We start from the raw sequence: 13,745 nt of genomic DNA, 5'->3' as shown, positions 1-13,745 counted from the left end.
TTGGTAACTAAACAGTTAATGGTTTCACTGACTTCCAGCTTGAGGGTGAGTAAATAATGACAGGAATTTCATTTTTAGGTGAACTGATAGAACTATTAGTTAAAACAGTTAGAAATTCTTCCATACTGTAGTTTTTGTTTCTATTTGGTGTATCTATCACTTAATTTCTATTTTATCTTGTAATTGGTTTAGCTCATTTGTACTGTACATAGCACATAGTCAGGGCCATTACAGGAAAAGTATTTGTTGTTTACACAGAGAAAATAAGTTTATTTTTACTTCTGTGAATTATTTTAACTTCTGATGACACAAACTTACCAATTAACATCTAACCACTAAATAACAGTTTTCCATTACAATAATCTGTACATATGACTAAAAGCAATGCATCAGCACATTTGTGTTTTGCTTGTATTAGCGTGGCATTGCACATAATTCATATGGTTGGGGACAGTGAGTACCCCCCATTTAAAAATCCAAACTGGGCTCCACACCTGCTGGAGAAGAAAAAGTGAAGCGCTGCAGCAAAGGGGAGAAAAACAGGAACAGCTCCATCCGTGCCAGCTGCTCCCCAAGACACACTCTGTTTCCTAAAAATCTGAAAAAATTATGGGTAATAATCACATTATGGTTTTCTTTTTATAGTGGCTTGTATAAATTACTGTCAACATGTATCTTTGTATTACTTTCAAGGAAACAAAGTTATCCTGTACCTTGAGAAAAAGGTAAAAAGGCATCTCTTCTCCTGAATTTGCCCTCAGCATCCAGGAAGTGACCCGGGTTAAAAGAGTGAGGCGTCTCCCACTCGGACTCGTCAAACAGCACTGATGTCAAATAGCCAATCACAGGTGTGCCCTAAAGAAACACAGCAACTGATGCAATGTCCATAAATATACAGTGCTTTAAACATTAGGCCCACCTTTGGAATAGAGTATTGCCCTATCTGAGTATCTTCTACAGTAATTCGAACCACATTTAATGGGACAATATTTCCAATCCTCTGTATCTCATGAATCACAGCATTCATTTAGGGCATGTTGCCTTTGTCTGATAAAGATGGCTGCCGTGACCCTCCCACAACATGATCAATCTCCTCCTGAACTTTGGCTGAAGATACAAAATAGAGATTGTCCAATACAAAATTCTGAGAGTTACATTACTTTTTCTCACAGAAAGATCTTACCATGTATCTCAGGATATTTCATCATATAGAGAAGAGTCCAGTACAAAGTGGTGGAGGTAGTCTCAGTTCCTGCCACAAATAGATCCAGAGCACAGATGCACAAGTTCTCCACATCAAACCTAGCATCTGTGTCATCTTTAAGCTAAACAACACAAATAACATCCATTTTTATAAGCTATCAGCATTTCTGTACCAGCACAAATACTGATGCTCGCCTATAATAAAAAAGGGTCTTACTTTTTCCATCTCAGCAAGAAAGCAGTCAATGTAGTCTCGATGATTTGATGCATCATAATCCACTCTGTGTGCATTCACCTTCTCTCAAACAAAGTCAATCACCTTGTTTAGCAGAACAAATGTTCTGTAGTGTGGTCCAGGCACTCGCTGCATGAGCCATGGGAACGCATTATACAGCTAAAAAACAGGCAAAACTAATATAGAGCTAAATATAAAATGTTATTTACACAACGAAAATAGGAAGATGTTTACTTGAGCCCAGACGCTTCCTTCTAGATATAAAGCCTCATTGATGTTTTTCAACAGAGTCTGGAAGTCATTGTCACTGTACTCAAATCGATTAACACAAGCACACAGATCACATTTGAGACAGAGTTGTTCAGCAGTAAGCGAGGGTCAAATGGTCGACCTGGAACAGTAGAAGTTGTTCATCACACTACTTTTGATTTCAAATGTCATTTTCAGTAAATCAGTAAATACCTTGTTCATTTGAAAAGGCATCATTCAGACAGACAGGTACAGGTTTTCTTTCCTAATCCGAAGGTCCGAAGAGTTGAGAGTGCAAATATCCTCTGATGCTTCCATTTATACCCATTGGCACCAATTAAACCTGTTCACAAAACCTTTTACTGTTGAGGCTACACTGTTTATTACTTCCTCTCTCCAAAAAACATTGTAAGCAAATTTGACCGTATAGAGACCATTGGTAGCAATGGTTTTATGATCTGCTTAGGGTTATGATGCTTTTGGGAAAGCCCAGGGGCCTCATTTATAAAACTTTCTTACGCACTGATTTGATCTTAGAGTGTTCGTACGATCAAATCCACGTCAAAGTACAGATTTATAAAAACCGTCTTTGACGTGGAAAAGTACTTATCTCCACGTCAGATTCCAGCTTGGCGTACGACCGTTTCCTTGTGGTAATGCCTGGTATTGCAGATGGATCAGCCTCACTATAATTTGATTTCTTGCGCTCCTTTTTACTTGCCATTGTCACAGAGTTTTTGCTTTAGGAATGAGCTCATTTTATATGTTAATTAATTAAGCAGGGGCGTTTCGACGGCGGAACATTCAGCTGCACACAATTCCACGATCATTTGTGATTTATAACCGAATGACTGGCATACGCATGGATTTCGTGGTACGTTCGTTTCTCTGAATCGCTCTTACGATCAAATCAGAAAAGTTCTTAGATAAAATCAAGGATGGTTTCTACGCAAGTCTTTATAAATGAGGCCCCTGATCTCTTCATTTTCAGGACAAAAGATCCCTTAGAAGAAAAGCTCATCTTAAGTCACATACAGTGTCATTGTGCTTAAATTAGTATGAATCAATAAACCCACTAGTTAAACATTCTGATATTAATCTTACCTTTGTCTTCAGTAAGGTCATAAAATAAAGGTAACATGGGTCGATCAGCAAGGTTGTCACCCTGTTGTAAATACACCTCCTTCACTAGTTTATATCCATCCAACACAACAATTCTTGGTCCAAAAAGTCTAATGTTGAAAATCTTGCCATATTTTTCAGCAAACTGCAAAATGGTTTTAAAAATGAACAAATGTTAGAAGCAGGTTTAAATATATTTTCAGTATATGAGTACCCTGCTGAAAAAAACAGCTAAAACCAGCCTAGGCTGGTCTTAGCTGGTTTAAGTTGGAAGTAGCTGGTTTTAGCTGGTGGTTTCCCAGCCTGGCCAGGCTGAAAAAGTGGCCAAAACCCCTCTAAAACCAGCCTGCTGACCAGCTAAAACCAGGCTGGTTGACCAGCTAAAACTTGCCAACCAGCCTAGGCTGGTTTTAGCTGTTTTTTTCACCAGGGATACTATCATTACAAAACTGATGTTTTAAGGTTCTTTGTTTTTGTAATAGTTTTAGTCATAATTATAATTGAAAACTATTTTGCTGGCAACAATGTGCAAAGAGCAAACTTCAGAAAAATAAGCATAAACATGTTAAAACCTGCTTAAACAAACCTTTTAGCTGGCTGAAGCTGATCTCTCAGCCTGACCAGCTGAAACATACATGCCCTATAATCAGCCACCTAAGGTAGTAGACAAGAAAACAAGACTGACTTTCTTTTTTTTTTTTTTTTATTCAAACTCATAAATTTTTGGTTTTGCAAATATAATTTTTAGTATTATATGTTGTACATATGTACATACAGTTGACTGATATATTTATTGAAGGTCAAGCAACCCAACTGTCACTATGTGCTTTAGTTGCAATCTTCATTTTTACATATTCTGCGTTGTTTTTCCGTCAAAACGTAATCGGTTTGAATGTCGACATCATGGGTCTTATTTTATGCGATTGGTGAAACCTTTAACAAACATTCCAAGATTAGCCTGCCGCTACTTATTAGCGTTTTCACAGCGAGAATACATTTAGATGTAGCCGGTGTTGTGCCCATTTTCGACCCCTGCCAAATTATTACCCCCTCTCATTGAAATTGCTACCTGATTGCCTAATCCTAACCCCTCCCCCACACCTAACCCTAAACCTACCAATACTAGGGGGGCAGTAATCTGGCGGGGGTCAGAATTTGGCATAACACCGGAATGTTTACCTTTAAAAACTGAAAATGAATCTTCGTGTGATCGATATGATGAATGTCCAATGAACGGTAAAGACCATGGTCCAGGAGGAAAGTTTTCCGGCGCTTTATTTCTGAAATAATCTCTCAGCAATAAAAACACACAGGAAAATATCAAAATAGTCTTGATATCGATCCACTCGTAAAGGTGCAGCAAGTCAATGACCGACATTTCCTGGATTGTTGACCAGGTTTACTGCCTGTAACGCGAATTAACTCAAAGTAGCTGTACAAGTAGATGTCCTGGCTGTATTGCACAATTTTGGCACATATTCTGATGGATATTAGATTCGGTACTTCATAGTGTGAAAGGCAGCGGTATAAAGCTTATTCTTTTATCCATAACACCACACAAACTGAATGAGGACTCTATCAAATATACACCTGATTTAACTAATCAGCTAGTTAGTAGACCTTAAATGAGTGTCAGATCAAAGAGCATCCAGAATGTTCACTGTTGGTACCAAGGGAAACACTGCTCTAATTTTGACAATGTATGTTAAAATTAAAGGAATATAAAGACTTTATTTAAGATTAAGATCTTGTCACATTTGTAGATATTATTAACACTGTATAATTGCATATTTTTCCAAACACTTTCAAAGCAAATTACAATACAATCTATTACTTTTTGTCAAGATATTAAAATCAGTACATATATACAGCATCACAGGCACAAGCAATACGCAAACACATATTTGTGTGAATTGCTTGTCTTAACGTGACACTGCACATAATTTATATGGTTTGGGACATCGAGTGGTCCCCAGTTTGTAGTCTATGCTGGGCTCCACACCTGCTGGAGAAGAGAAAGTGAAGCGCTGCAGCAGAGAGGAGAAAAAGAGAAACAGCTCCATCCGTGCCAGTTGCTCCCCAAGACACACTCTCTTTCCTGAAATTAGAAAATAGAGAAAGTACCTTGTATTTGCCTTGCAATTCTGTAAAGTAAACAGGGAAATAACTGTATTCTGATATCAAATATTATGGCATTACATTTCTTTTTCCAATTTTAATATGCTAACCCTGATAGCAAACATACATCATGGAGTTGTCTATTTGATGTCTGCATTTACATCTCGAAGATTTTTTATAGTGTTTGCTCATCTGCAATACGTCTATAGGACGTTTCCTATCAGATGTCAAATGGACTTCTATTAGATGTCTTTAAGATGTTTATGATTTAGAATGTATGTACAACTGACATCTTACAGACGTCTGTCAGATGTTTGTACACAGCAGATGCTTTCCAGATCAAGTGATCTTTAACAGACATCTTGCAGATGTACGTGTGCTATCTGGGTAATTTTCAATGAAAACAAGTTTCTACAGAGCCCCTTAATAGACATGGAGATGGAAAAGATATGATGGTAGGGAAAACTATATTTCAATGCTCTTGCGAGCAAATGCAACACTTTGTGAGAACATGCAAAGGTTTTTTATACCTAGAGAAAAGGGTAAAAAGGCATCTCTTCTCCTGAATTTGCCCTCAGCATCCAAGAAGTGACCCGGGTTAAAAGAGTGAGGCGTCTCCCACTCGGACTCATCAAACAGGACTGATGTCAAACTACCAATCACAGCTGTGCCCTAAAGAATCAAAAAGTTTCAATCAGTCAGTCGCAGACAGTTTAAATCAGCTGTGTCCAATACTGCGAGTTTAGCCTCAACGTTAATTAAACACAAGCTAATCCAGGTCTTGCATAGGTCCAGGAATGTAGTTAGGAGCTACTGTTCAACTAGTGAATTTCATGGAGGTGTGTTGGAACAGGTTTGAGTTAACAACAAACAACATTTTATTGTACCTTTGGAATAGAGTATTCTCCTATCTGAGTGTCTTCCACAGTAGCCCGGGGCAAATTTATTGGGATAATATTTCCAATTCTCTGTATCTCATGAATAACAGCATTGGTGTAGGGCATGTTGTCTCTATCTGATAAAGATGGTTGCCGTGATCCTCCAACAACACCATCAATCTCCTCCTGAACTTTGGCTAAAAGATACAAAGTCGAGATTAGTCCAAGACAAAATTGAGAGTGAATATGAATGCCATTTCTCACAGTAAGCTCTCACCCTGTATCTCAGGATATTTCATCATGTAGAGAAGACCCCAGTACAGAGTGGTGGAGGTGGTCTCAGTTCCCGCCACAAAGAGATCCACAGTACAGATGCACAAGTTCTCCACATCAAAGCCAGCGGCTGTGTTGTCTTTAAGCTAAACAACAAATTTGAGAGGAATTTCAATTCAATACATTATTATAACCAGAGTGTTCCACTTACTGATGCCCCCCTAAGAAAAGGGTCTTACTTTTTCCATCTCAGCAAGGAAGCAGTCAATGTAGTCTCGAGGATTTGATGAATCATAATCCACTCTGTGTTCATTCACCTTCTCTCGAACAAAGTCAATCACCTCCTGCCATAGAGCAAACATTGTCTTGTGTGGTCCAGGCACTTGCCCCATAAGCCATGGGAACATGTTATAAAGCTAAAGAAAGAAGAACAGAAATCAAATGAACCGTGAAGATGCTAAAGAGAGCAAAATTTAAGTTGTTAAAGTGCTAAAAATGTTTACTTGAACACTGACGCTTCCTTCCAGATACATAGCTTCATTGATGTTCTTCAACAGAGACTGGAAGTCATTGTCACTGTACTCAAATCGATTACCAAACACAAGCACACAGATTACATTTGAGACAGCGTTGTTCAGCAGCATGCGAAGATCAAAGGCTTGACCTGGAAAAGTTACCATGATAACTGTGACGTAATCACACCATGCTTGTATTTCAGTTCTTTTCATTACAACTTCTGTACATACCGTGCTCACTTGAAATTGCCTCAGTTAGGAAGCGACATTCAAGATGGATTGATGGTTCCAGACTTTTCTTTCCCAATCCGAAATTCCTAAGAGTTGAAAGTGCAAATCTCCTCTGTTGCTTCCATTTATATCCACTGGAGCCACCTAAACCTGTTTACAACACATATATAATATGTGTTATAATAAGACTTTTCCATTTCCCACTTCTCTTTGTTCACAAATACCTTTAAATTGTTCTTATTCTCTCTTATTATATTGAAACCACCAATTCATTATTTTGATTTTCCAAAACTGACCTTTGTCTCCAAAGATGTCATAAATCATAGGTAACATGGGTCGATCTACGAGGTTTTCGCCTTGTTGTACATACACTTCCTTCACTCTTTTGTACCCGTTCAACACAACAATTCTTAGTCCGAAAATTCGAATGCTTAAAACGTCTCCATATTTTTCTGCAAACTGAAACGGTTTGAAAATGAAAACATACTGTATACTACAAAATAGTTTAAACACTGTTGAATTTCAATACACTTTCATTTTCGCAAAGCGGATGTTTCAAATTACAAGTTACACATTAATACACGTATACATTTATTTACCTTTGCCAACTGAAGATGAATCTTACTGTGATCGATATGATGAAGATGTCCAATAATCGGTAAAGACCATGGTCCAGGAGGAAAGTTCTTCGGCGCTTTATTTCTGATATAATCACTCAGCAATAAAAACACACACGAAAATATCAAAATAGTCTTGATATCGATCCACTCGTAAACACGCGGAAGGTCCATGGTGGTTATTTTGTTTTTGGATTGTTGGCAGATTTAATATCTGAAGTGCCTAGTGATTTAATAATCGAGAAATAATTGTTGTAAGAGTTGTAACGTGATACTAATTGTGTTGCCTGATTTTGATGTCCTTGGACCTTCCTGGCACAATTTCACGTATTGAAACGTCACGTTACTCACTCATTACATAATTTTTTTCTCTTGACGTTCTCTTGTGTAATCTCTGGTGTAATTCGCATACTATCTGTCCGCAATAAACACTCAGTACCAAGGGTCAGATGAGTTAACTTAAAGTTCTGGAGGACATTAAGTACTAGATACATATTTGTTGGCTTAATAAAGTGTTTACTAATTTCTGCAACCCTTAATTTAAACAACATTGGCTAATTTGCTTATTTTACAGATATTAAATACATATATTTCTCTATTTGTATTAGCTATACACTACCAGTCAAAGAATTTTCTTCTGCTCACCAAGCCTGCATTTATTTGATCCAAAATACAGCAAAAGCATTAATATTGTAAAATATTTTTACTATTTAAAATAACTGCTTTCTATTTGAATATATTTTCAAATGTAATGTATTCCTGTAATCAAAGCTAAATTTTCAGCATCAGAGTCACGTAATCCTTCAGAAATTATTCTAATGTTCAAGAAACATTTATTAAAACAGTTGAATACATTTTTAAAGATTCTTTGATGAATAGAAAGATCCAAAGATCAGCATTTATCTGAAATAAAAAGCTTTTGTAACATACACTATACCATTCAAAAGCTTCAAGTCAGTATATTTTTCTTTAATAAAGAATTTATAGAAATTAATACTTTTATTTGGCAAGGATAATTTAAACTGATCAAAAGTGATGATAAAGAAATTTATAAGTTTTATATTTCAGATAAATTCTGTTCTTCTGAACGTTCTATGTATCAAAGAAACCTGCAAAAAAATCTACTCGGCTGTTTTCAACATAATAATAATAATAATGTTTTTGAGCAGCAAATCAGAATATTAGAATGATTGACGGATGACGTGACTGGGGTAACGATGCTAAAATAAATTCAGGTTTGAAATCATAGGAATAAATTACATTTTAAAACATATTCAAATAGAAAACAGTTATTTTAAATAGTAAAAATGTTTTTGGATCAACTAAATGCAGGCTATCTATTTATCTATCGTTTGGGCTGTTTAAACAAGATATTAGCTAAATTACAGCATTTTATTTCCAATTGTTATTTCAGGGTTTCTGCAGGTTTGATAATGGTAAATGTAAGACTTTTTAAAGATCTTTTTAAGACCAAGTAAAGAAAACTTAAGGAATAAATAAATGGAAGGCAGCAAAATACATCAATATGGTCTTTAAATGTAAATGTTTAGGAAGCACAAAGAGTTTATTAGCAATGCTTGAAGGCTGGAAAATACAATGTCTAACATATGTCCATTATGTTCTAATTTACATAAAAAAAAAAAAAAATTGGACATTTTTTTTTTTAAATTATCACATATTTGTGTGAATTGGTTGTCTTAGCGCAGCATTGCACATAATTTATATGGTAGGGGACATCGAGTGGTCCCCAGCCTGTAATCCATGCTGGGCTCCACACCTGCTGGTGAAGAGAAAGTGAAGTGCTGCAGCAGAGAGGAGAAAAAGAGGAACAGCTCCATCCGTGCCAGCTGCTCCCCAGGACATACTCTCTTTCCTGAAATCAGATGCGAAGAGAAAATACCTTGTATATGATTGCACTTCTACACAGTAAATATGGAAATAACTGTTTTCCAACATCAAATATTGTGGTGTGGAAGAAAAAAAAACCTTTTGTGTTCCCCCAAGAAATCTATAATAGAAAGCAGAGTTCTATACCTAGAGAAAAAGGTAAAAAGGCATCCCTCTTTCTGAATTTGCCCTCAGCATCCAGGAAGTGACCCGGGTTAAAAGAGTGAGGCGTCTCCCACTCGGACTCATCAAACAGCACTGATGACAAACTTCCAATCACAGCTGTGCCCTAAATCAAAACAAATCAAAATGTTGGTAAAAATGACCAATCACAGCCAATCACAGACAGTCTAAATTGTCCACGTGTCTATAAATATACAGTGATTTATTCCTACTATACCTTTGGAATAGAGTATTCTCCTATCTGAGTGTCTTCCACAGTAGCCCGGGGTAAATTTAATGGGGCAATATTTCCAATTCTCTGTATCTCGTGAATAACAGCATTGGTGTAGGGCATGTTGTCTCTGTCTGATAAAGATGGCTGCCGTGATCCTCCAACAACACCATCAATCTCCTCCTGAACTTTGGCTATAGATACAATGTAGAGATTAGTCTGAGACAAAATTGAGAGTAAATATCAACACCATTTCTCACAGTAAGCTCTTACCCTGTATCTCAGGATATTTCATCATGTAGAGAAGACCCCAGTACAGAGTGGTGGAGGTGGTCTCAGTTCCCGCCACAAACAGATCCAGAGCACAGAAGCACAAGTTCTCCACATCAAACCCAGCGGCTGTGTCGTCTTTAAGCTGAACATGATTTCAATTCAATAGTCATACATTATTATTATTAGAATACTTACTGACACCTGCCTAAGAAAGGGTCTTACTTTTTCCATCTCAGCAAGGAAGCAGTCAATGTAGTCTCGAGGATTTGATGGATCATAATCCACTTTGTGCGCATTCACCTTTTCTCGAACAAAGTCAATCACCTTCTGCCACAGTGCAAAAGATTTTTTGTGTGGCCCAGGCATTCGCCGCATGAGCCATGGGAACATGTTATACAACTAAAGAAAGCAGAACAAAAGGTTTCAGCTGAGCAACAAAGATGCTAAAGAGAGCAGAACTAACTTATTTAAATCTTAAAATCTTTACTTGAGCCCAGAGGTTTCCATCCAGATACATAGCCTCATTGATGTTCTTCAACAGAGTCTGGAAGTCATTGTCACTGTACTCAAATCGATTACCAAACACAAGCACACAGATCACATTTGAGACAGCATTGTTTAGCAGGATTTGAGGGTCAAAGGGTTTACCTGGAAATGTTATCACAATAATAAATCACATTAAGCTTCCCATTCTAAATTAGAATTGTGGAACAATGAGGTTAGTTTCAGCATACCATGCTCACTTGAAATGGCCTCATTCAGGAAATGACATTCAAGATGGATGGACGGTTCAAGGCTTTTCTTTCCCAATCCAAAGTTCCGAAGAGTTGAGAGTGCAAATCTCCTCTGATGCTTCCATTTATATCCACTGGCACCTACTAAACCTGATCACAATATATTGAAATATTACTTAAGCATTTCTCATTCTCTGCCACAAATAATGTTCTCATAGCAATTTTATGAAAAACGTATTTGGAAACAGCATATGCTGGTTAGGTAGTTTTGATGCTGGTTTAAGCTGCATAAACCAGCAAAGGACCAGCATAAACCTGCAGCATCCCAGCAACAAAACCTACTTAAAGTCCCCCTGAAATCAAAAATAAAGTTTTTTGGCTTTTAGTATGAATAGCCTTAAGATAATCTATAAGTTAGTGTGCTTCAAAACAACGACAAAATTCGCGTTTACAAGATATGGGCATTCAAAACTTACAGTTCCCTCTCTTCCGCCAATATGAATCAACGATTATATCACCGTGCACTTCAGCTTCTCATCAAACGTTTTGTCCAATCAAATGTTCTCTAGAGTCCGTAGTGTCCACCCCCCTACACTATAAATAGACGCTCTATCTGTGGCTGAGATTGTTCACTTGTTCACAGTGTAAGTGTTTTCTGTATGATGAATGGCATGTAGTGCGCAATGTAGGCAATAGAGAACGATTCAGACAGTGTGAATGTGCTGAGGTCTGGTTTGACGTTGTGTCACGCAAACGGCGACAGCGCGCATAGATAGTCTACTCCGGACTTGGCTCCGGTCCAGAGACGCAATAACACGGAGCAGATCATATGCGCTCATATGTGCGATCGGCATGTATTAAACTACAGTACACAGCCTCAGCATGGTTATGATCACTATTTTATTTTAGTAAGAGTTTCATATTGACTCTGTGGGGTAATTTATTAGTCTGTGGCTCTGGCCTGAGCAGATATAAATGGAACGCTATTGGCTATTCAAATGAAGTGGGCGGAGCTGGCCGATGTTTTTGTTTCAGTCAGAGTCATAGAGAAAGAGAGTTGCGACCACTGATATAGATCAGTGGTTGCAACACGCTTTGATCTCGCCGCCGCGCGGTCACGTGGTTCATGGAGCTCTCAATAGTTCCAAACAACTCCGCGCTGTGTTTCATTTAGAAGGCTGCGCCCTCCGGAGGTCGCATTCGAAGGCTGCATACGTCATTGAGGCTGTCTCATTTCAGAAAAGCAAGTAGGACACTTCAAATGCGACCTTCGAATGCAACTGTCATGTATCTGGTCTGTCTTCTCATCATGAACTCTTGCACTACACATTCTGGACTGCAATCCCCATAAGCCACTGCACCAATCACTGCACACAGCTGTTCCTCGTTTTCCACTGAACTGATTGCTGCACACACCTGTTTCACATTTTCCCACATGCATTTAAGCCAAAGACACACACAACCACCTTGCGAAGTCTTATCCTTCCCTATGGTTGTTATTCTAAGCGTTTTCCATGTTTCCATGCTCCCTGGCCTTGTTGTTTCCTTAGTTTATTCCTGGTTTGTTTTGTTTGTCTTATTTGTTTTCTTTGTCACTTTGGACTGCCCTTCTGGATTTCGACCCCCGCCTGTGTTACGGATTACTCTCTGGATTGTCTTTGAGGTTACTGTTTGCCGATATTTTGACCCTGTCTGTTTGACCACGTCTGTTAAATAAATGCTGCAAATGGATCTGAACGTCTCAGTCTGACTCCTTGTGACAGCAACCTTCTTTCACAGGAATTCGAAGGATGCATGAGGTGTATCCTTTGCTACTACAGATAACCCATAATTCTTTGCGTCGCAAACAACTGTCGTTCATTTGAAAAATGCCGGGCGGCAGATGTACACACAAGCGAAGATGTGGTGTTTACAATTTAAATTGGTAAAAACGGATAAACTTTGTTCTTAATTTATCTTAACGGATTAAACTTTGTTCCTCCTAATTTATTCTGTAACAGAAGCTCTGCAGCTCCTCAAACATTGAACAAAATAAAACAAGTAAAAACATTTTTAATTACTTTCTAAATTTAAAAATAATTTTCCTTCAAGTAGTGTGAGAGCGCAACAATGCTCTAAATGTGTTGGCATAGCAACGTGATAAATCCTGTTTCCTTTTCCGCCCGTCCTACGAAGGCCGTCTCGTTTATTTCTAAGTTGAGGACACTTCGTATACACATCCTACAGAGGATGCAACCTCCAGAGGATTCGACCTCCGGAGGGCGCAGCCTTCTAAATGAGACACAGCTAGTCTTCTGTTTCTCTATGGCTCTGGTTTCAGTTTCAGTACGTCACCACATAGAATAACGCTGCGTGTTTCGAGGCACTTCAGTGGACCTTTAACTATATATGCTGTTTTTTCAATAACATAGTTCTTTTTCTCTAGTATATGCCTCAATCTGAATTTGAATTCATAGTTTATATTGAAATCACCATTCAGTATTAAAATTTACAAGACTGACCTTTGTCTTCGGCGATATCATAAATCAAAGGCAACATGGGTCGATCAGCGAGGTTGTCGCCTTCTTTTACATAGACCTCCTTAACTCTTTTGTACCCATTCAACATAACAATTCTTGGTCCGAGAAATCGAATGCTTAAAATGTCTCCATATTTTTCTGCAAACTTAAAAATATGATTTGAAAATGAACTCAGATACTACAGAAATAGCTTAAATACAGCTGAATTTCAGCTCGCTTCTCCATCTAGCAAAGATGATGCTTCGACTTACATCGTCAAAGATCGAAACAAAAACGGAAGCTCGGCTATTTACCTTTGCCAATTGAAGATGAATCTTGTTGTGGTCGATATGATGAAGATCTCCAATAATTGGCAAAGACCATGGTCCAGGAGGAAAGTTTTTCGGCACTTTATTTTTAATATAATCAGCCAGCAGTAAAAAAACACAGGAACACAACAAAATAGTCTTGATATCGATCCACTCGTAAACACGCAGCAGATCCATGTCAGTATTGCC

The 13,745-nt window shown here is 37.9% G+C and overlaps 2 protein-coding genes and 1 pseudogene across 2 annotated transcripts; all 3 read right to left on the bottom strand.

Moving 5' to 3' along the window:
* Positions 1-414: 414 nt before the first annotated feature.
* LOC141348757 (cytochrome P450 2J4-like) lies at positions 415-4,364 on the bottom strand (annotated as a pseudogene).
* A 150-nt stretch (positions 4,365-4,514) lies between these two features.
* Positions 4,515-7,762, bottom strand: LOC141348744 (cytochrome P450 2J2-like). The gene is made up of 9 exons (XM_073853024.1): positions 7,424-7,762; positions 7,121-7,283; positions 6,825-6,974; positions 6,582-6,742; positions 6,318-6,494; positions 6,083-6,224; positions 5,815-6,002; positions 5,458-5,599; positions 4,515-4,907 (listed from the first exon to the last, which is right to left on the bottom strand). Exons 1-9 carry the CDS (start codon positions 7,613-7,615, stop codon positions 4,732-4,734), a joined length of 1,491 nt encoding a protein of 496 aa, XP_073709125.1. The 5' UTR covers positions 7,616-7,762; the 3' UTR covers positions 4,515-4,731.
* A 980-nt stretch (positions 7,763-8,742) lies between these two features.
* Positions 8,743-13,733, bottom strand: LOC141348748 (cytochrome P450 2J4-like). Its single transcript, XM_073853027.1, has 9 exons — positions 13,542-13,733; positions 13,231-13,393; positions 10,730-10,879; positions 10,483-10,643; positions 10,218-10,394; positions 9,996-10,137; positions 9,729-9,916; positions 9,476-9,617; positions 8,743-9,314 (listed from the first exon to the last, which is right to left on the bottom strand). Exons 1-9 carry the CDS (start codon positions 13,731-13,733, stop codon positions 9,139-9,141), a joined length of 1,491 nt encoding a protein of 496 aa, XP_073709128.1. The 3' UTR covers positions 8,743-9,138.
* Between the last annotated feature and the right edge of the window lie 12 nt (positions 13,734-13,745).

Source organism: Garra rufa, chromosome 13 (genome assembly GCF_049309525.1).
Source record: "Garra rufa chromosome 13, GarRuf1.0, whole genome shotgun sequence".
Lineage (NCBI taxonomy): Eukaryota > Metazoa > Chordata > Actinopteri > Cypriniformes > Cyprinidae > Garra > Garra rufa.
The sequence above is the reverse complement of the archived record's forward strand: the minus strand, read 5'-3'. Positions and strand labels throughout refer to the sequence as shown.

What these genes read in the sequence shown, in the direction of transcription:
- LOC141348748 (XM_073853027.1), bottom strand. Translation starts at nt 13,733, where the DNA reads ATGGATCTGCTGCGTGTTTACGAGTGGATCGATATCAAGACTATTTTG. An exon ending in GAGAATACTCTATTCCAAAG is followed by an intron (nt 9,618 to 9,728) that starts GTATAGTAGGAA and finishes GTTTTGATTTAG; the next exon opens with GGCACAGCTGTGATTGGAAG. An exon ending in CTTTTTACCTTTTTCTCTAG is followed by an intron (nt 9,315 to 9,475) that starts GTATAGAACTCT and finishes ATCTGATTTCAG; the next exon opens with GAAAGAGAGTATGTCCTGGG.
- LOC141348744 (XM_073853024.1), bottom strand. Translation starts at nt 7,615, where the DNA reads ATGGACCTTCCGCGTGTTTACGAGTGGATCGATATCAAGACTATTTTG. An exon ending in TTCATCTTCAGTTGGCAAAG is followed by an intron (nt 7,284 to 7,423) that starts GTAAATAAATGT and finishes AAACCGTTTCAG; the next exon opens with TTTGCAGAAAAATATGGAGA. An exon ending in TCCTTGCTGAGATGGAAAAA is followed by an intron (nt 6,225 to 6,317) that starts GTAAGACCCTTT and finishes TTTGTTGTTTAG; the next exon opens with CTTAAAGACAACACAGCCGC.